General features: G+C 40.1%; 1 protein-coding gene across 1 annotated transcript in view; it reads right to left on the bottom strand.

Annotated features, from left to right (window-relative positions):
• Positions 1-3252: 3252 nt before the first annotated feature.
• Positions 3253-22326, bottom strand: part of LOC134659077 (uncharacterized) — a 66563-nt gene continuing 47489 nt past the window's right edge. The window contains exons 11-23 of the mRNA XM_063514682.1: positions 21397-21545; positions 20022-20160; positions 16995-17182; positions 15604-15739; positions 14468-14629; positions 13004-13110; positions 12170-12496; positions 9422-9538; positions 8556-8622; positions 7859-7959; positions 7106-7282; positions 6327-6471; positions 3253-4427 (exon numbers count right to left, since the gene is read on the bottom strand). Of these exons, the coding sequence (XP_063370752.1) occupies positions 3278-4427; positions 6327-6471; positions 7106-7282; positions 7859-7959; positions 8556-8622; positions 9422-9538; positions 12170-12496; positions 13004-13110; positions 14468-14629; positions 15604-15739; positions 16995-17182; positions 20022-20160; positions 21397-21545 (2965 nt within the window). The 3' untranslated portion in view covers positions 3253-3277. The remainder of the gene's footprint in view (positions 4428-6326; positions 6472-7105; positions 7283-7858; positions 7960-8555; positions 8623-9421; positions 9539-12169; positions 12497-13003; positions 13111-14467; positions 14630-15603; positions 15740-16994; positions 17183-20021; positions 20161-21396; positions 21546-22326) is intronic.

Below are 22326 nucleotides of genomic sequence, written 5' to 3'. Positions count from 1 at the left end.
AGCCGAATGTTGCGTATTATTTCTTATTTCTTTCATTCTCCAAGGTACCGTGTTAGTAGGAATTTATTTCAATAAAACAAAATAATTTTCTAAAGTTTTTTATTTATACCAATAAAACGAATACTTACGTATACATATTACAATATTTCTTAAAGGTAACTTTCAATTTCGAATTTGTGGTAACCATGAAAAATCACATAAGTTTTCCTTAATAAATATGAAAAACTAATTTGTTTATTATATCTAATGAAACTATTGCGCACTAAAGATTCGGATATAAAATCCTTAATTTATGAACATTAAAAAAAAGGCAATTTTATGTAACACAGACCAACTGCCGTATTCGAACTTCAAGATATTCACAAGAGACGACACGTACTAGATCCATTCTAGATACGTTATAGTTTAGATTTCAACTAGTTCTCTTTTGCAGCGCAATTCGGGCAACCAATGTCACATTTACGATAGATCGTGTTAGATATCTATTAGATGTGAATTAGATCTCTAAGTAATATCTTGCGGAAATCGTTCAAGAGTATCTCTAGAATCGCGGAAATGTCAAATTTGACAAGTTAGATCTTAAACATATCGTTATCGTATCTTGGCGATGTCTAAAAGATATCTAACAGATGTCTATTACAAAATCCGAATCGGGCCGCAAGACTCGGGGTACAATATTATCTGACCTCGGACTTTTGTCGCAATGACGTCACAATAGGGTAGTCTGGGGAGTAAATGGAGCGGTGTTAATTAATACGCTTGTGTTAATCAGGCATCTACGGTATAATTATTACCTATAAGTTAATTGTCAATTGATTAATATACCGATATGGACGTTGTTCTTTCGGTAACTGACTCTCCGTAACAAATCAAAAGTTTGCGGTGAGTCTACGTCTTCTATCAGAATATTATCCTTTTCAAAAAGGAAAAGCTTCTTTCCACTTCGATAGATGTTATTGGTACATATTTGAAAAGTTTGCTTTTATCAAAGCAGGAGTTATAACGGTTCCTTGGATTTATTTGTATTAAATTATAGATGATTTATATCGTGATTATTAATTTTTTATTAACACATCCGTATTAATTAACACCGTTTCATTTACTCCCCAAACTACCCTATTGTGACGTCATTGCGTCAAAAGTCCGGGGTCTAAATTTATCTCCGAATTTTCAAAAGGGATCGTGCATGAACAATAGGGGGCAGCACAGGAGCCGCCAGATTTTTGGCGCGAGGCGTAAACGTGAAGTTTATGCTTCCGTTGTAGCCCACAAGATGGCAGAACCTACTATGCACAAGAAAACGTACGAGAACGGTAGATGGCAGCACTTGGTTTGGCAGTGTACATGTTTATGTTCCCGATTCAAGCCACAAGATGGCAGGACGTCCAACTCGCACTGTCCCTATAGAAACGGCAATAATGGAAACTTAAATAATGTATGGTAAAAGTAGTAAATTTTTCTTAGCATCCATTAGGGCTCTACAACCGAGAAAAACCGCGTTCAAATTACAATTTGAAAAAGGTGTTGGAAATTATAGTTCGTTTTTTTACCATTAGAAAAAGACTACGGGATACGCGATCTTGACGGGTCTTTTAATTGAAAAACGCTTTTTAAAAATCAGTGACTATTACTTATGAAAGCAAAAGAATGTAAATAATCGTATGGGATTCATAATTGTTACATATTTGCCGTGATTTATTATTCTCATATGTTATCTCTCTCTCTTAAGTTTTGCTTCATTTTATATTTTTTATGTGAATTTTAATTGGTTGCCCTGAAAACCAGCACCATGGCTAAGGACCATTAGTCATCGGCATATGCTGAGTGGCATCCATTTTGGTGTCTTGTACTAGAATAAGATGTATTATAGGTTAAGCATGTATTTCAACACCAAATAAACCATTTCTATTCTATTCTATTCTAAAAGTACTTTTGAATAAAAATACACGTCAAGGTTATTTACCTTTTTTTCTAATTTGCTAAAAAAACGAACTAGCACGAATTGTATAAGCACTATTAGTATTTACTATTTAATAATAAATATTGCTTAATATCTACTTATAAGCTTACAATTTCTATCATCGTCAATTTGACAGAAAAACCTCACGTTGATCCAAAAGTAACAGATAGTAAAATATTATGTTTATACGACGATGACAAATAAGGTTACAGTCGTTAAAGATGTATTGTAAAATTGTTTTCCATCGTATTTTCTCGGGAACGTTCGTATTTGGGCGTTTTTTTTGTTGTCCCCTACACTTTTTTTTTCAAATTTGGGATTTTATATATTATTTCTACTCAGAATCACGAGCTCTTTCTATCCTAATAGGAGAAAAAAAGTGTCCTAAGGTTTTTATTTCCATTCCGTCACCATCTTCATAGACTTTGTATGGCGGTCGCGCAATGGAAAGATCGAAAATGTATGGAAATTTTGGGACACTTTTTTTCTCCTATTAGGATAGAAAGAGCTCGTGATTCTGAGTAGAAATAACATAAAAAATCCCAAATTTGAAAAAAAAGTGTAGGGGACAACAAAAAAAAAACGCCCATTTCATGCTACTTCAGTCAACCTCAGTACTTTTTGTACCGAGACTGACGTGACTTTTGTTAAGAGAACAAGAGCGTGTCAAGGTAATTTTGAACACCTCGCCCGCTTAGCAACTTCTGCTGCTGACAGTGTACCTTGCCACAGTGACAAACAATATGCAACTTGCAATGGACCTCATACTATTGTCACTGTGACAAAGCACGAAAGGGGCTAATAAAAAAAAAATGCCGCCCTAGATTTGCATATGTTCAAATGCAGAAACAAATAAGTTTTTTGGTCAAACTGACAATTTAATACCGTGAATGTAATATCTTCCAAAATCCCTTAATAATAAATTATTTCCCTAATTAATCTAAATCCTTAAACAAGATCTGTATATCATAAAACCTAAGCTTACACTTCAAGCTCAATTCATAATAACGACTTTTAGAAGGGGTCGCTTTTTACATAAAGTTTTAAGTCATAATACTCATAATGTATCGTTCATCATATTATCATTTGCAACATTAACTTTTCAGCATTTTTGTTAGGTTATCCTATAGACAGGTTAGGTTTGTTTTATGGTAATTCTGAAAAGTTACGCGTTTCTAAACCAAACAAATTATGAGTAACTAAAATGCGGAGAAACAATCAACAATACATTATGACTTAAAACTTTTTGGGAAACAATAGAGACCTCTTTCAGAATCCTTATTCCTTAATTCGATATCTTATTATCTATTTGAATGATTACGCTTTTACTTCTTTAGCCTCTTTCAAACTTTTCTCTCTTTCCAACAATCTCTTTCTCACTTCCTCTGGATTATACCTCTTTCTGTAAACCCTACGAACTCTTCTTACAGGATTTACGTTCCTTGCTTTAATTGTCTTTTTCTTGCCATAGTTATTACTGCTTAAAACTGACGGTGCTCTAATCTCCTCTAGATGTCTAAAATTTCTAGGTTTTCTTGTAGCGTTGTTGTAAATGTCTCTTTGTTCTCTTATTGTAGCATCGTAGAAGACTTTTCCATTGACAATCGCTTTTCTTATGTTTTCTGTTGTGCTTAATACCCTTGGTGGCCTCACGAATGTTGTCTCACTCACTTCCAAGCTCCTATCATTGTTTTTCTCTCTTTCTATCTCTTCTTTAGTCACTTTTTGAATTATACCTCTCCTTTCAGTTGTAAGAAATCGATTACCAAAGTTGAAATCGACTAGGTCTTTATCAACAGCTATGTTTTTAGATTCCAAGTCTTTTTGGGATCTTTTTTCTATAATCAGCTGACCGCCGCGCCGAGAAGCTAGTAGTCTACCGATAGCTTCAATTTGTTTTTCTTCTGCTTCTAACGTTTTCAAATCTGATTCCTTTTCACCTTTTTTAGCGTCTTCTATATCCAGAACTTCGATGGATTCGGTCAAATCTTCTAGCTTATCATCGATTCCTTTTATCTTATCATTATCTTTGCTAACAATGACCGGTTTAACTATTTCTACATCAGAACTGTTAACTTTAACGTCTTTTACTGGAATTTCTTCCGATTCCTCTTTAGGTTTAACTTCTATTTTAGGCGTAGTTGTTTTAGCTTTCTCCATTTCGTCTGGAATATTATCAGTAATATTGTCAATGTTTCTTGTCTTTTCGTCCCTATGGCTTTTTATATCTAGATCATTATTTGGTTGCTCAGTATTGATTTTAACAAATTCGCCTGGTTTTGTTCTTGGTGGGTCTGGTCTGTCGTTTCTATCTATTCCGTTTGGTCTGATTGGCCTATCGGGTCTAGGTCTTTCAGGTCTCTCCGGGTAGAAACCATGTTTTTCAGTAGTTGGAGTCGATTCATTAAACTTAAAGTAAGTTATATTCGGCGGGGGACCCTTGTGCAGGTATGAAACTGGCCAGTATCTGAAAAATACAAAAATGTTTTGAGAATACTTAGAATCAACAATGCTGTTACATAGACTTACAAGGAATATATGTATTACATATCGGACGCATCATGTTAAATTATAGTCGGCCTACATTCAATAAGTGTTGCATTGTTTTGAATATTATAAAGTTCATAGTTCCGTTGGCTACCATCCATATAAGAATTTTTCATTACGATAATCTATCAATCAATCAATCAATCAAACTTTTATTGATACAATAAAAGTATTTTACATGTCAACACATTATTTCTATTACAACACACATTATTATTTTATACATGAAAATATTACTTACACAGAATATCATTATTATTTTAGGTCAAATTATTCCAAATATCATAATACTTAATACTTTTGATATGACGTTATCTCCAAAATTAACTTATTGATTTGATATTTCCAAAAAGTTTGTATCATTATTTGCATCTCTTTCCTTAATTATAATTATGTCAAACGAAAGTGAAGCAGCGACACAAAAGTGAATGTATATTACCTTGGCACACCAAGACCTCTAGGGACCGGCGGGTACGACTCCTGTGCAGGCTCCAATGGAGTCCAGTGTCCACCAGTGTGCGGGTACTTGTGGTACCTGATGTGATGTGCGGCTTATTTGCATCTCTTTCCCTAATGTCACAGAAAAGAGACGCAGAAGTAATAATAAATTACCTTGGGACCCCAAGACCGCCAGGCACCGGCTCTGTGGGGCCTCGAGTGCCTATGGCGCCATGTCCACCAGGGTGCGGGTACTTGTGGTACCTGATGTGCGGCTTATTTGCATCTCTTTCTTTATGTCAAACGAAAGTGACGCAGCGACACGAAAGTGAATGTACATTACCTTGGCACCCCAAGACCTCCAGGCACCGGTGGGTACGGCTCTGTGGGGCCTCGAGTGCCAATGGTGCCGTGTCCACCAGGGTGCGGGTACTTGTGGTACCTGATGTGCGGCTTATTTGCATCTGTTTCCTTAATATGCCACAGAAAAGTGACGCGGAAGTAATAATAAATTACCTTGGGACCCCAAGACCGCCAGGCACCGGTGGGTACGGCTCTATGGGGCCTCGAGTGCCAATGGTGCCGTGTCCACCAGGGTGCGGGTACTTGTGGTACCTGATGTGCGGCTTATTTGCATCTGTTTCCTTAATATGCCACAGAAAAGTGACGCGGAAGTAATAATAAATTACCTTCGGACCCCAAGACCGCCAGGCACCGGTGAGTACGGCTCTGTGGGGCCTCGAGTGTCAATGGTGCCGTGTCCATCAGGGTGCGGGTACTTGTGGTACCTGATGTGCGGCTTATTTGCATCTGCTTCCTTAATATGCCACAGAAAAGTGACGCGGAAGTAATAATAAATTACCTTGGGACCCCAAGACCGCCAGGCACCGGTGGGTACGGCTCTGTGGGGCCTCGAGTGCCAATGGTGCCGTGTCCACCAGGGTGCGGGTACTTGTGGTACCTGATGTGCGGCTTATTTGCATCTGTTTCCTTAATATGCCATAGAAAAGTGACGCGGAAGTAATAATAAATTACCTTGGGACCCCAAGACCGCCAGGCACCGGTGGGTACGGCTCTGTGGGGCCTCGAGTGTCAATGGTGCCGTGTCCATCAGGGTGCGGGTACTTGTGGTACCTGATGTGCGGCTTATTTGCATCTGTTTCCTTAATATGCCACAGAAAAGTGACGCGGAAGTAATAATAAATTACCTTGGGACCCCAAGACCACCAGGCACCGGTGGGTACGGCTCTGTGGGGCCTCGAGTGTCAATGGTGCCGTGTCCATCAGGGTGCGGGTACTTGTGGTACCTGATGTGCGGCTTATTTGCATCTGTTTCCTTAATATGCCACAGAAAAGTGACGCGGAAGTAATAATAAATTACCTTGGGACCCCAAGACCGCCAGGCACCGGCGGGTCCAGTTCCTGTGGGGCTTCAAGCGCCAGCGGCGCCCAGGCGCCGCCGGGGCGCGGGTAGTTGTGGTGGTACTTGATATGCGGCCGGGTTATTGCCGGTACGCGGGTGTACCCTGAAATTATACGTAGCAATTATTTATCTTGAAGTCAATTTAGTTTTTAAGGCATCTCTGGAATATTAGTTAGACAACCTCTAATGTTTAACTTTAAACAAGAAAAAACTATTATTATAATTTTTTATAAAAAGCTACGTCTTCTCAAAAAAATTTACAGTAGTATTTTATGGTTCTCATCAGCAGTTTTCCACTTCACGAAATTCTCAAGAAAATGCACGAGTCTCCATAAGAAATATGGAGGTACAGAAATCGCTACACGTGTGCCTATAACAGTTAAAGAGTTCTTATTTCTCAGGGATCCCATCATCAGATCCTGACCTAATGAAAATGGGGATGTTTTGTCTTTTCGCCTAAATTTTATTGTCCGAATTTCACTTGACAACCAACCTTCGAAAACTTTCATTATGAGAGCGTTTTAGCGCTTCGTTTTCTATAGAAAGCACCACGTGATCACCGATCAGCCGTCATAGAAAATGACGTGTCGGACGCCTCGGCCCGGCCCCCCGGCCCGGTCTAGCGTGAGTCATCCTTTACTTGGTAGATTTGTTGTTAAGTACCAAGTATTCAAGTGCAAACAAAGTTTTGATAAAATAAATAAATAAGTTGGTTAAAGAACTATAGAGCTACTAACCAGGCAGAGGATTCCCATATTGGTCGTAGTACGCCTTCGGACCGTCTTTGTACAAATCGTCCCAGTATTTTCTGTCTGCCTCCGACATGTACGGGCCCAGTATAGGCTTGTCTCTGTCGTCGGCAAAGTAACCCGGTCTGCCGGACCACGGTCTACCTGGGAGGCGGGAAGGGGGCTCTGAAAAAATGAGTTGTGCTTAAATTTTAATTTAGGCGAAGGTATAACTAGCCTTGGAATTAAAAATTAATTGTCTGTTTCGTAAATTTTGTAGATCAATTAATTAAATGAAAATAGTTTATAGAAATGGAAAATGCCACTCGAAACTGATTTTTGTCGCAACTGTCATCCTAATTTTTAATTTTTCCTTTTCGTTTGTCAGTTGTCGATAGGTGTATTTGTCTTCTTGGCTAATAACGGTTGGCCCTAAATATTAATTTTGTCTACTTCTCTTATAGGACTAGGGTTGGTATCATATAATGGGGTATTTGACTGTATTTAAAATAAATAATTATACACAATGCATGAAATAAAGCACCAGAAGATTAATAGAGAAACGTAGACAAACAGAAAGTTACTTAGAAGTTTGGCTCTACAAGAGATCTGATAACTTTTTGACAGTGGTTTCGTCTTGGCTTGGCAACATTTTACATGAAAATGTTTAATACTTGCATCATACAGCTTTTAAAAAGGAAAGCGTTTGAACTTGCCAATAAGGGTTTAGTAAGGAAGGCTTTACCTATAAGAGCTACGAACCTCTGTGACCCTGGGATGGATGTGGTACATTATGCTGATGGTATGGGTAGTATTTTTCACTACATGGACGCCATTGGTCTTTTTCTGGGCCAACGTAACACCTAGAAGAAAAAGGTTTTTTTTTTAAGTTCAAAAATTTGCGGATTTGTAACACCTGGAAGAAAAAGTTTAAAAAAAGTTCAAAAATTTAGTCTTTTATCATTATAAGTATTGATTTTCCATTGTTAAAATAAAGGATAACTAAAAAAACCGGCCAAGTGCGAGTCGGAGTCGCGTTCCAAGGGTTCCGTACATTAAGTCCGACTCACGCTTGATTGCACATTATTTCTAATACGTTTTCCTGTCATCTATAATAGGCAAATAATTATTTTGTGTAAAATTTTAGACCCAGTAGGTAGTTTCGGAGATAAAAGGGGGAGGGGGAATGGTCAGACAGACAGACAGACGCACGAGTGATCCTAGTGTAAGGTTCCGTTTTTTTCCTTTTGAGGTACGGAACCCTAAAAACCGTCAATGGCCGCACGCAAAGGTTATCCCTGTAGCACTGTATTGCTTTTACTATTTGTATCTCCTTAGATTTCACGTGCCTATAAATCCCGGTCTTTTGATAGGCTTGCCCGGATATAGATCCAACACGTAGAGGCCCCTTGGAGAGCTTTAATGTCATGTAGAATTTTATTATTGTTACAATCCTTACCAAGGCTTGCTAAATCCTTCGCTGTATCCACACCGGTGGCTTGAGGCACAACAGTAGTCCCAAGATCCTAAAATTAAAAAAAATATTAATATTAACGACTATGGTAGTCAATAAATAGCACTTAAATATATTTTTGATATAAAAAAATAAGTACCTACAGAAAATTTGGAAAACATACTGATTATTTTTTTAAATAAATTTATATTATAAGAACTCTTTGTGTTATTTATTGATTAGAAATGAAAATTAAACCTCAGGTAAGAAATTAATTAAATGATTAATTATTTAATCAATTTTGGAGTCATGTCCACATTATTGCGAGCAATGTCGCAAATTTGTCCGATCTCTGTTTATAAGCGACCATCTTGCTCATTTAGTTCTCCAGTTTTAACGATATAGTAACAATGAGTTTAATCTCGCCGCTAGAGGCGCTAGTGTAGACGGAGGTCTTTCAAAATATCAAATGCATAGAAGTTTTGGGGGTTTCAAGTTTTTATCGCTTTGTTCACTCCTTATTCATAATTGTGGTAAATATTTGTCCATCTTTGATTTTATTCATGGTAAACAATAGATATATAGGTCAATAAATGTTAGTGGTTTAAAAAAAGTGTAAATTAAAATATATGCAAAATTTAAACGTTAATAATACATTTGTGTATTATATTGGAACGTATTGATTTTATAAAAATAAGTATAGAAGAATTTTGAGATCTGTTTTTCTGGACCTACATCTACAGCGGCGCCAACTGGTGAGCACAAAAACGGTAGCCCATTGCTACCAACGTGAATGTCCACGATAAAGTATAAAAGCGTCTATTACATGATGTAAATAGAGTCCACAGGTATGATGATGATGTGTTTCTTACCAACTTCCCCCCCCTCTGGCTCGCAGGCCCAATGTCCAGCCACGTGGTTCTGGGCACAACTAGTCCCTGCACGGCACGGGAACCCTGACACGGTGTATTTGCTCCAGGATACCGCAACTGTGGGTTAAAGTGTGAGTCAAGCTCAAAGCTTCAAATCAGGGATGTTGCGAATATCCGCATCCGCATCCACAACCGCGGAACTTCCGCATTATTTTTAACATCCGCATCTGCATTCGCATCCGTATAAAATCGATGCGGAGTTTAATGCGGATGCGTATGTGGAACAGGTTAGTACAGGAACGCCTTAGCATCGGCGTAAGTGCTAGACTGCTAGGTAATTTATTCATTAGCCAAAAAACCTATTAGAAATGAGCAGTCAAGCGTGAGTGGGACTTAATGTACGGAACCCTTGGAACGCGAGTCCTACTCGCACTTGGCCGCTAATTTTTGAAATAAAAAATTCTAAAATGTAATATTAGACGTTTTTTATGTATCTATCTTGACATCCGCATCCGCATGCGGATGTGAGCCTTTAAAAATCCGCGTCCGCATCCGCGGATGTCAGAAAATCGGTATCCGCAACATCCCTGCTTCAAATACTCAAGGCCTTTTTGAATATTTTTTTTTACAAAAATCTTTTTTTAAGACGAACAAATAAATGCTGAATTAATGAAATGACACACAGGTAAAAAATATACATAAGTATTCGAAATTAGAAACCGCACTGACAGTTACATTAACCTTTTCGACGCCGTGTCAAACACAAAAGCTGTCACGCTGACGCCACGTCACCGAAGTGTCAAAACTGAAATTGAACTTTATGCACGTAGGTCTATGTTGCTCTGTGATATGTGACCATGGTCTAATAAAACATGGTCTTCTCTTCCCAGAGTGTCACTTGCCTACGTCACAATAACATTGCCACTTTATTTCAACATAAAAAATGACAATGTGTTTCAATTAGGCATTTTGTATTTATCTTGTAAGCGAGTGCTTTGTATATGTAGTATCCAATCCTTATTTTGTTCGTAGTTTTTACAATATTGGTGTCCTGTCACCGGTAGTAGGTTTGGTTTATGTAAGTGAATGTTGTTAGTTCTGTTTAGTTTTGGATTGAGTCTTATCTCTTTATCTCTTTCATGTTTGCAATGTGTGTGTGTGTGTGTGTATGTGATGCGTGTTACTTAAGTATATGTTTTTATTACATATCTATTTGTGAGTTCCTGTAATTGGCTCTATATATCTATTTAAGATTCCATTGTCATTTAGTTAGCTGTTGGATCTCCTTATGTAAATAAATAAATAAAATGTTACATGGGTACATTATATCTATGGTTAATAAGTTAATTTATTTCTTTATAATTTAATAATTTTCATTTATATGTATTTTATCTTAAATTTTACAATAACACGTCATTTTTAATTATTCGTTAGCAATATCTTCCGATTCACGAAAGAAATTTCAGACGTTCGGGTAATTCTGTTTACACTACTGGCAACACAGGATAGCGCTGTCACATTTGACAATCCGCCATTTTGTCCCTGTCCGACCGTCCTTGTCGAACGCGTGTTAATTGTTATTTCCTTCTCGCTCAGTGTCAGCAGTCGCAGTGTTTTCCAAACTTTTCACGTCGTAAGCTTCGTAATTAATGTTTTGTTACGAAAATGGTTGGCTGCTCTATTCGGAACTGTAAGAGTAGGAGTGAAAAGTGCAGTATAGATTTGTTTTATTTTACTATGTTTCTACATGAATAACTTAAAATTAATGCCGTTAAAATAATTTTCACTGTTGGTTAAAATTCTCCCACATTTTAAAGTTTGAGAACCTGTAAACAGCATGATGACGTAGGCAAGTGCCAGTTAGGTCATTCGCGAATCTCGGAAGAGAGTACCAGGCGGAGTATATTATTATACCATGTATGTGACCCATTAATCGGTCTTTGGCGTTGAACCTACGTTGCGAATATATCGGTCATTAGCGTCCAAAAGTTTAAGTACTAAAACGCTAGAGTTAGACCAAGAAAATTCTGCAACGATTTTGATAGCACATGCTGCGCAGTGCCAGTGTTATTTTAAACGTCAAACTTCTATGAAACAATGACGTATGAGTAACACTTGCACTGTGTGTGCTATCAAAATCGTTGCAGACTTATCTTGGTCTAATTCTACGAGTTGTTGAGTGCTTGGCCAATTTTTACAGTGCATTATCTACGTATACTATACCTACCTATCTACGCATAGTAACTACCTCTAATAGATGAATGACTATATAGCAACTTTTCTAAATACACATACTACAGAAGCGTGCTATTAAATGAGATTTTTTTATGGAATGACTGCTATCTACCTACTATTATTTTAAGATGCAATTCTACTATTCTAATCTACAATGAAAAAACAACAACCTGAAAATACAAAAATCAATTAAGAATTTTGAAAAGTAATTTTACAGTACATATGGTCCTATTTTCCCGTACTAGTGCGTAAAATAGCACTTTTCGTGCGATGTCAAAAGTTTAAAGTGCCATATGTATTGTAAAACGTTGTTCGATACACGTGCGAATAGGTAATTCGCAACTCGTGTCGATTTACACTCCCTTCGGTCGTGTTTTAATTTATCGCCACTCGTTTCGTATTTCCCCTTTTCCGCACTTGTATCGTAAAACTATTGTAATTCATCAACATGTGCCTTAAAGTCAACTTGCGATTTAAAAAAAAATCTAAAAAAAAAAACAACAAAATACTTACTAGGTCCAACTTCTTTCTCACCAGGATAAGGCCTTTCAATAGGCCGTATCGGCCTACCCTCAGGCCTATACCCAGGCCTTTCTGGCAGATATCCAGGCTTCTCATACCCAGATCCAGGATACCCAGACCCACTGGGACTAGATGGAAGATAGGGCTCAAACGGTTTATAGTTAGGGTATTCAGGTCTAGGTTCTGGGTAAGGGTAGCTCGGTTTGAAGCCGGGGTCTATGTAAGGTTTTTCGGGTCGGTATGGGCCTGTTGGGCCGGATGGGCCGGATGGTGGGCCGGATGGTGGGCCAGATGGTGGGCCAGAGATGTACGGTGGAACTATAAGAAAAGAAAATGGTTGACTATGGTCAACAGTCTGAATTCCTTCCGGTTCCTACTGTCTTTCGTGTTCAAGTTGTAGATTTAAATTTTTAAGAAAAAACCGGCCAAGTGCAAGTCGGACTCGCGTTCCAAGGGTTCCGTACATTAAGTCCAACTCACGCTTGGCTGCCATTTCTAATAGGATTTCCTGTCATCTATAGGTAAAGAACTATTTTGTGTATTTTATTCATAATTTTAGACTCAGTAGATTCGGAGATAAAAGGGGGGGGGGGATGGGCGGACAGACAGACAGACGCACGAGTGATCCTATAAGGGTAGCGTTTTTTTCCTTTTAACTTTGCCCACCGCGTCACAGTTCAGTCAAAGCGAAATAACTTAAAAGTAGGTAGTTACAAATACAAGAAAATGTGTCCGTCGCGGTGGGCAAAGTTATGTTACAGGGCAAAGTTTTATACTTTTACGGTACATTTGTAAGCTAAGTGCGTATGATCAAGATATTATTACCTTCAGGAGCTGGTAAATAGCCGGGCCCACTAGCATCCGGTCGGTCTACTCCCGGATAAGTGTGGACAGGTGGTAATAGCGGCCTCGGCAGCTCTCCTGCATGGTCACTGAAATGAAAGGTAGAAATAGATGGGTCAATTCATCATCATCATCTTCCTTGCGTTGTCCCGGAGATCCTGGAGAGCCTGGGGTCCACTTGGCAACTAATCCCAAGAATTGGAGTTTTTACGAAAGCGACTGCCAGCTGCTTTTCCAACCCAGAGGGTAGACTAGGCCCTTATCGGGATTAGTCCGGTTTCCTCACGATGTTTTCCTTCACCGAAAAGCGACAGGTTAATATCAAATGATATTTCGTACATAAGTTCCGAAAAAACTCATTGGTACGAGCCGGGGTTTGAACCCGCGATTGTAAGTCGCATGCTCTTACCGCTAGGCCACCAGCACTACTTGCAGCAGATGGGTCAATTGATAAGATAAGATAAAATACATAAGGACACACTTGTACAGATAACAAAAGCAGAGAAATGGGTCCCACTTAGCATAGTGCTAGCTATGAAGAGTTTTCCATAGGGCCCATTCGGTGATGCCAAGACGAAGTATTAGTATGAATTTTCTCAAATGTTTTGCACGCCTAAGACCTTAATCTGTCCAACTAAAAGTCATTTATTTAAACTTTTTTGCACAGAGAAAGAAAAATGTACAAATGGCGGACTTAATGCCAAAAGGCATTCTCTACCAGTCAACCATTGGGTCAAACAGAGACATAAAAGCCATTGTTTCTTTTGTGAGAGCGGCGGGCTACCGTGTTCAGCGCGTGCCAAAGCAATGTCGTTTAAAAAGCGGCTGTATAGTGGTGGTCTTAAGGTACAGAATAAATAATAGTACTAAGTACAGAAGACTCACTCTCTAACAAAACGCGTCTGTTACGATCAGCACAGATATGGCCGCTAGGTGGCGACAGCGCCACGCGAGGCTTATGGCTTTCCCCAAAATTGGGGCCGAACGGATGTACTTTTAGCTACCTGTAGCAAAGCGACGAAATCGCGGAGTGAGAGTAGTGAGACACGCCTGTTTAAGGTAATCATCATCATCATCATTTCATTTCATTTAAACTTTATTGCACAGTAAAAAATGTACAAAAGGCGAACTTAATGCCTGAAGGCATTCTCTACCAGTTAACCCTCGGGCCAAACAGAGAGCAAACAGTAATAGGTGCAAGAAAAATTTAAAGTACGAACAGTTTAATATTAAACATAATTTTTTATGTTGTACAACATACTATTTCAAATATACATATTATTATTGCTATAATATACTAATATACACACACACACATATATATATATATATATATATATATATGTATATATATATATATATATATATATATATATATATATATAATATTTGTATATATGTATCATCATCATCATCATCTTGTAATAAAATGAACAGGTAGCTCACTCATAATCCTGGCCATGAAGCTTCCTCCAGCACTGTCCGTTGAACAGATCAAACGCGAAAAGCCAGTCGTCGGTCGAGTGCTCGTAGTCCACGCCTTTCTGGAGGTCGAAGAGCCGGATCTCGGAGAGTAGGCAGTTGTCCACTCCGGGGGCAGCGATGTTGCTGAAAGAAATGTAACCTTTGAATGCCAAGAAACCTTGAAGTCGTGACTGTGTCCATAGGAACAGAGATGCTTAGTAGTTATTTTCACCACACCAACTGGTAAAGGCTCTCTTGATTGTTCAAAAACTGATAGCAAAGTTGCATTTTATTCACATGTGAGGCAAAGTAATCAAATGCTAATTTTGAGTTGTTTTCCTATGTTTGCTGGTAGAATTGACTTTTAAATGATGATTTTGCATGATAAATATTTAATAACATTCATTTGGATTTGATTTGGTTTGATTTTGTTTGATATTTTACATTTAATATTTGTTTCGGGTTGGTGTGGTGAAAAATGTTGTGTTTCACTCGGGGGCAAATTTTGTTTAACCCTCGTGCTTTGAAACCCTCGCAACGCTCAAGATTCCATTTTTCGATTGCAGGCGATGCAGGCGCTCAAGTGGTTTGTGTACTTTCATCACCTGGCACTACTTTTCCCCCAAATAAAACGCCTGGCATTGTTATATTTGAATTAAATACACAATTAGCTATTATATGACACCAAACACAGAGCTCTGTAAATTGCACACCTACGATTGATTTTACAACCCCTTTGTTGCCCAACCACTCTCACACCCACCGCTGAACTGCTGCCAGGCGAATGATAGTATGGCACACTAACTAGAGGGTTTTCGTTGCTCTATAAATTGCATACCTTTTTCCGTGGCTAGCTCTTAGACCATGTATGGTGGTGGCAATTAGACGTGGTGACAGACATATTTTAAGAAAATGGTCGTGGTAAACCGAAATAAAAATATTTTCATATAAAGTAATTTAATTTGTTCTTAGGGGGAATGGTCGTGGTGGTATCGGGCGGGAATATGGGGTATTAATAAAATTATGTTTTTCACGAAAATTGCAGGGCTTTTTTGACATTTTCTGAATGCAAATAGTTAAATAAGTCCGAAAAAATGTATCCTAATAGATAAACTTACTTGAAAGAAAAGCTGAGACATCTAAAAGGCGCATCAGTACAGGCTATTCCACAGGACTGCTCGTCCCGTACCCTGGCGTGGCCCTTAATGGCAGAGCCTATCAGTTTAGCGGCATTGTCGTATTGGAGGTAGCATTCTGAAAGTTTACCAAATAAAGACATGAGCAAGTTTTTAAAATATCTTCCTAAGGCCATACAAACGAAACATCCAAAATTTGCCACTGAAATTTGAACCTAAATTGTAGGAAATATAGAGTTGTTGATTGAAAATTAAACGAAACAAAGCAAACGCGACTCTCTTCCAATTGAACAATTGAACATGGTTATATGACATCGAACTGAATGGGTACTATAGGACCTTGGGCCTTAGGAGGATAGACTTTTTAAAATGGCAACTGCAATCGCAAGAATTGACATAGACTCCAGTTTATAAGCGACTAAGTGCCCTCGGACCTTTCAATCTAGAAACTAGGGGCCCGATTCGGATTTTGTAATAAACATCTATTAGATATCTTTTAGACATCGCCAAGATACGATAACGATATGTTTAAGATCTAACCTGTCAAATTTGACATTTCCGCGATTCTAGAGATACTCTTGAACGATTTCCGCAAGATATTACTTAGAGATCTAATTCACATCTAATAGATATCTAACACGATCTATCGTAAAAGTGACATTGGTTGCCCGAATTGCGCTGCAAAAGAGAACTAGTTGAAATCTAAACTATAACGTATCTAATGGATCTAGTACGTGTCGTCTCTTGTGAATATCTTGAAGTTCGAATACGGCAGTAGGTTTTATTAACCAAGCGAAGCAAAAATCCGTTTCGGCTTGTGCAAAAATGCTTTCGTATGTTTTGTGAGCAAGAACGATATTTTTTGGCGATTCGTTTTTGATTTTTTTTTTCAAAATGGCGGAGCCGTGGGTTTGGGTTTACACTTTTACAGCTCAGAGCCACTAGTCTTACCTTTCTTGGTTTCGCTAACGGCAGTGTTATCAAACAGGGCCGGCTCGCAGCCTCTCCCATAGTTCCCCCTGGCGTACAGCTCATGTCCCAGGGAGGGGCGGAGCCCCCGCCCGGCGGAGAGGGAGGGGGGGGGGCGATGTGGTTTTTGTTTTTTTTTTTTCAAAATGGCGGAGCCGTGGGTTTGGGTTTACAGCTCAGAGCCACTAGTCTTACCTTTCTTGGGCTCGCTAACGGCAGTGTTATCAAACAGGGCCGGTTCGCAGCCCCTCCCATAGTTCCCCCTGGCGTATAGCTCATGTCCCAGGGAGGGGCGGAGCCCCCGCCCGGCGGAGAGGGAGGGGGGGGGATGTGGTTTTTGTTTTATTTTTTCAAAATGGCGGAGCCGTGGGTTTGGGTTTACAGCTCAGAGCCACTAGTCTTACCTTTCTTGGGCTCGCTAACGGCAGTGTTATCAAACAGGGCCGGCTCGCAACCCCTCCCATAGTTCCCCCTGGCGTACAGCTCATGTCCCAGGGAGGGGCGGAGCCCCCGCCCGGCGGAGAGGGAGGGGGGGGCCGATGTGGTTAGGATGCAGTTGGGGAGCTCTTCGCCTATTGTTGGGGCGGAAAACCTGAAAGGTAAGTTAGAGCATAGAGAAAAAATACATAGAGTGCTCACTCCATACATCAGTTTTAGTACCAGAAAGACTATTAGCATCTAGCATCGAGTAGCGGAACTATCAGTACTGCGTGACAATAGATGTCGCCACCGACCGGAAAGTCTTATGCTGTTGAGATAAGACTTTCCGGTCGGTGCTACATCTATTGTCAAGTAGCATGTCACTGATAGTGCCGCTACTCGATGCTAGATGTAGACACTGAAATTAATAGTCTGAACTGATGTATGGAGTGAGCACTCTATGTATTTTTTTCTCTATGGTTAGAGTGACTCCATACATCAGTCTTATCAAAACGTAAGTTTTATTTCGTAGTCGACATCAGGGATGTTGCGAATATCCGCATCCGCATCCGCAACAGCGGAACTTCCGCATTATTTTCAACATCCGCATCTGCATCCGCATCCACATAAAATCGATGCGGAGTTGAATGCGGATGCGGATGTGGAACAGGTCGGTACAGGAACGTCTTAGCATCGGCGTAAGTGCTAGACTGCTAGGTAATTTAGTCATTAGCCAAAAAAAACTATTAGAAATGAGCAGTCAAGAGTGAATGGGACTTAATGTACGGAACCCTTGGAACGCGAGTCCGATTCGCACTTGGCCGGTTTTTTGAAATAAAAATTACTAAAATCTTGACATCCGCATCCGCATCCGCGGATGTGAGCCTTTAAAAATCCGCATCCGCATCCGCGGATGTCAAAAAATCGGCATCCGCAACATCCCTGACTCGATATCTATGGTTAGGTTAAGGTAAGATTAAGGTGGTAAGATTTTTTTTCAAAATTTGGAAATGTATGTATGTATGTCATTTATTGCACATAAACAAGTTTACAATACAGAAACAAGAGAGTAAAAGATGTAAGTAACAAAGGCGAACTTATCCCTAATAGAGATCTCTTCCAGCTAACCTTTGAGAAAATGAAAGAGGAACAAACATTAAATTAAAAGGTGAAAGACAACTAAAAATGAGTATATAACTATATGCAGTTAGGTACGTATTTTCCGCTGCGTTAAAAATGGCCAAGACACATATTTTGTCCAAGGAATAGAGTATGTGAAGTTAAGGTTTATAGAGTTAGAAGCTTGGCTCTATCTGAGATCTGATAACTTTTTGACAGTGCGAGCCTTATGGTTCCGTCTTGGCAAAATTTTACATGAAAATGTCTTTGGTGGGATGGAATATACTTGAAGTTAGAATATCGGCAGTATAGTCATCTTTTTCTTCCTTAGGGGTAAGACAAGCGCAGATAGCTGCTGCCCGGCGGAAAGTCAAATACGGCCAAATGCTTCCCGTAAAGGGGCCCACAGATTACCAGTTCGCCGGACGATAACCGCCTGTAAGTTACACGCAAAAGGTGACAGTTCCGAGCAACTGACAGGTTGATATCGTCCGGCTAACTGGTAATCCGTGAGCAGTGCCGGCCCGGGTACTCGATCAGGGTAGAGCGAGATATAAGAAAATTAAAAAAAAAAAAAATTTTGCGCTCCATGCTCAGTGTCCGTCCGTAGTTACCCGTCCGTTTTTAGGGTTCCGTACCCGAAGGGTGAAAACGGGACCCTATTACTAAGACTTCGCTGTCCGTCCGTCCGTCTGTTACCAGGCTGTATCTCATGAACCATGATGGCTAGACAGTTGAAATTTTAATTGTATTTTTGTTGCCGCTATAACAAAAAATACTAAAAAACAGAATAAAATGAATAGTTAAGGGGGCTCCCATACAACAAACGTGATTTTTGACCGAAGTTAAGCAACGTCGGGCGGGGTCAGTACTTGGATGGGTGCCGTTTTTAGGGTTCCGTAGCCAAATGGCAAAAAACGGAACCCTTATAGATTCGTCATGTCTGTCTGTCCGTCTGTCTGTCCGTCTGTCTGTCCGTCCGTATGTCACAGCCACTTTTCTCCGAAACTATAAGAACTATACTGTTGAAACTTGGTAAGTAGATGTATTCTGTGAACCGCATTAAGATTTTCACACAAAAATAGAAAAAAAACAATAAATTTTTGGGGTTCCTCATACTTCGAACTGAAACTCAAAAATTTTTTTTTCATCAAACCCATACGTGTGGGGTATCTATGGATAGGTCTTCAAAAATGATATTGAGGTTTCTAATATCATTTTTTTCTAAACTGAATAGTTTGCGCGAGAGACACTTCCAAAGTGGTAAAATGTGTGTCCCCCCCCCTAACTTCTAAAATAAGAGAATGATAAAACTAAAAAAAATATATGATGTACATTACCATGTAAACTTCCACCGAAAATTGGTTTGAACGAGATCTAGCAAGTAGTTTTTTTTTAATACGTCATAAATCGCCTAAATACGGAACCCTTCATGGGCGAGTCCGACTCGCACTTGGCCGCTTTTTTTGCTTGTTTTGCTCTATTTTTTGTTGATGGTGTGGAACCCTCCGTGCGCGAGTCCGACTCGCACTTGGCCGGTTTTTTTAGGTTTGTTTTCACAGTATTTTCCATTTTTGCGCCCCCCTACCAGTTGGCGTCTAGAGCGGCCGCTCCACTCGGTCCTGTCTGTGGATCCCTTAATCACAGGACGGACACGCCATACATCAAAAATGATTTGCGTTTATATGTGTGCGCGGCACGTCTGTACACGCGTCATTGAGTTTCTGACGGAATCCTGACGGAATCTCAGTAGAGCGACTTACGCACACATTCATGTCGCGGCCAGTTGCGGGCGAGGTAATCCGAGTCGGGGCGGGGTGGTGCGTGTCCGTTCTGTAATGATAATACTATTACTTATTCTGTGCCTTAATGCACCGAATATGTTAAGTTACCTGAAGCTGAATACTCTACAGAAGAATCCCTGCGCTCTGATGCACTCAGCCTCGCAAGCACCAAGACCGCCCACCGTTATTGCCGCTCTGGCAATGGTCTCTGAGACTGCAACTCCGGATCGGACATGCCAGAAGCATTCTGTAAAATGAATAGATTTAGGCTCGGTTGTACCAAACTGTTCGTATCGTTAAAGAGTTCGCTAATGTTTAGGGTTCCGTACCCAAAGGGTAAAAACGGGACCCTATTACTAAGACTCCGCTGTCCGTCCGTCTGTCACCAGGCTGTATCTCACGAACCGTGATAGCTAGACAGTTGAAATTTTCACAGATTATGTATTTCTGTTGCCGCTATAACAACAAATACTAAAAACAGAATAAATTAAAGATTTAAGTGGGGCTCCCATACAACAAACGTGATTTTTGACCGAAGTTAAGCAACGTCGGGCGGGGTCAGTACTTGGATGGGTGACCGTTTTTTTTGTTTTTGCTTGTTTTGCTCTATTTTTTGTTGATGGTGCGGAACCCTCCGTGCGCGAGTCCGACTCGCACTTGGCTGGTTTTTTATGTATAAGGGAGAAGTAGAAGAGGGAGTTGGAAGGGGTAGACCTCGGCGGACTTTCTCTGATCAGATCGGGGAAATCCTGAAGAAAGGCCAGGTCAAGAGTACCCTAAAACCGGCGAGCGTGTATGAGGAATGTTATGAAAGTAACGGAAGCGAAAGAGGTATGTCAGGATCGTAGCAAGTGGAAATCCGTGGTCTCTGCCTACCCCTCCGGGAAATAGGCGTGATTATATGTATGTATGTAAATTTTTATGTATGGAAAGTTTCATAGTAAAGCGCCGGCGCCTGACGTTGATCAGTCTGTCAAATGTGGTTGGTCAGCTGGCCGTTAGTTCACTGTCTTTCAAAGAGGGGAGGAATCATAATCATAATCATAATCATAATCATTTAATCGCAATCCATGGTATTACAGGTGTTAACTTAGATTAGGTACAGCATGGACCCTACAAGGGCGTGGCAACATAATAATATTAACGAACGAATCACGAACAGTAAAAGCAAGATGGACTCTGAAAATCAAGCCTCGTTTCTAAGATATTATATCATGACGGTCCAAGGTGCCCAAACCCAATCTCTCAATCCAAGGTCTATTTCTGTATACATCGATATCTCTGAGAGATTTGTCGAGATAAATATCGGAGCCAATCAATATTAAACCTTACCGCTCTCAACCCAAGGTTTATGTGAGACGTAGACAGCACAGTCCTGTGGCATTGCGTAAACGTCAGATCCACTGTCCGTGGCCAAGTCAAGTAATCGGTAAGAACGTAATCTAAACGGTGATAGTTGGAGCCAATCAATATTGAACCTTACCGCTCTCAACCCAAGGTTTATGTGAGACGGAGACAGCACAGTCCTGTGGCATTGCGTACACATCAGATCCACTGTCTGTGGCCAAGTCGAGTCCCCTGTAAGGACGCTCGCTGAGGAAGCAGTTGTCAGAACCATGGGAGTTGGAGTACCTGCAACAACATGGAACATTTAAAAAACCGGCCAAGTGCGAGTCGGACTCGCGCACGGAGGGTTCCGCACCATCAACAAAAAATAGAGCAAAACAAGCAAACAAACGGTCACCCATCCAAGTACTGACCCCGCCCGACGTTGCTTAACTTCGGTCCAAAATCACGTTTGTTGTAGGGAGCCCCACTTAAATCTTTATTTTATTCTGTTTTTAGTATTTGTTGTTATAGCGGCAACAGAAATACATCATCTGTGAAAATTTCAACTGTCTAGCTATCACGGTTCGTGAGATACAGCCTGGTTACAGACGGACGGACGGACGGACGGACAGCGGAGTCTTAGTAATAGGGTCCCGTTTTTACCTTTTGGGTACGGAACCATAAAAATTGTACCTTACATTAGAAAACTTGATATCTTTCGGTCTAGTCTCAGAACCAAAAGTACTGAGGTTGACTGAAGTAGCATGACCAATACGAACATTTCCGGGAAAATACGATGGTAAAGGATTATTCACTACATCTGTAAAAATCTTCCTTTGTGAATTTGAAGAATAGAAATGGAAGAGTGGTCAATCTAGGTATGTTGGGATGACCTGGACGCATTCAACAACTGGGAGTCTAGGATCCTAGGCTTTTGCCCAGCAGTGGGACACTTTATTGGCTAATAATAACTTGACTCGACATGTTTCAATGAAGCCGTAAACGAGGGTAGTTTCTCGCGCCCCCTACCGACACCGGCGCCTCTGGACCGCAGTCTGCGCCGGTCCGTCACCGTTAACGCAAG

Source organism: Cydia amplana, chromosome 24 (assembly GCF_948474715.1).
Source record: "Cydia amplana chromosome 24, ilCydAmpl1.1, whole genome shotgun sequence".
In the NCBI taxonomy this organism is placed as follows: Eukaryota; Metazoa; Arthropoda; class Insecta; order Lepidoptera; family Tortricidae; genus Cydia; species Cydia amplana.
This window is presented reverse-complemented; position numbering and strand designations above follow the sequence as displayed.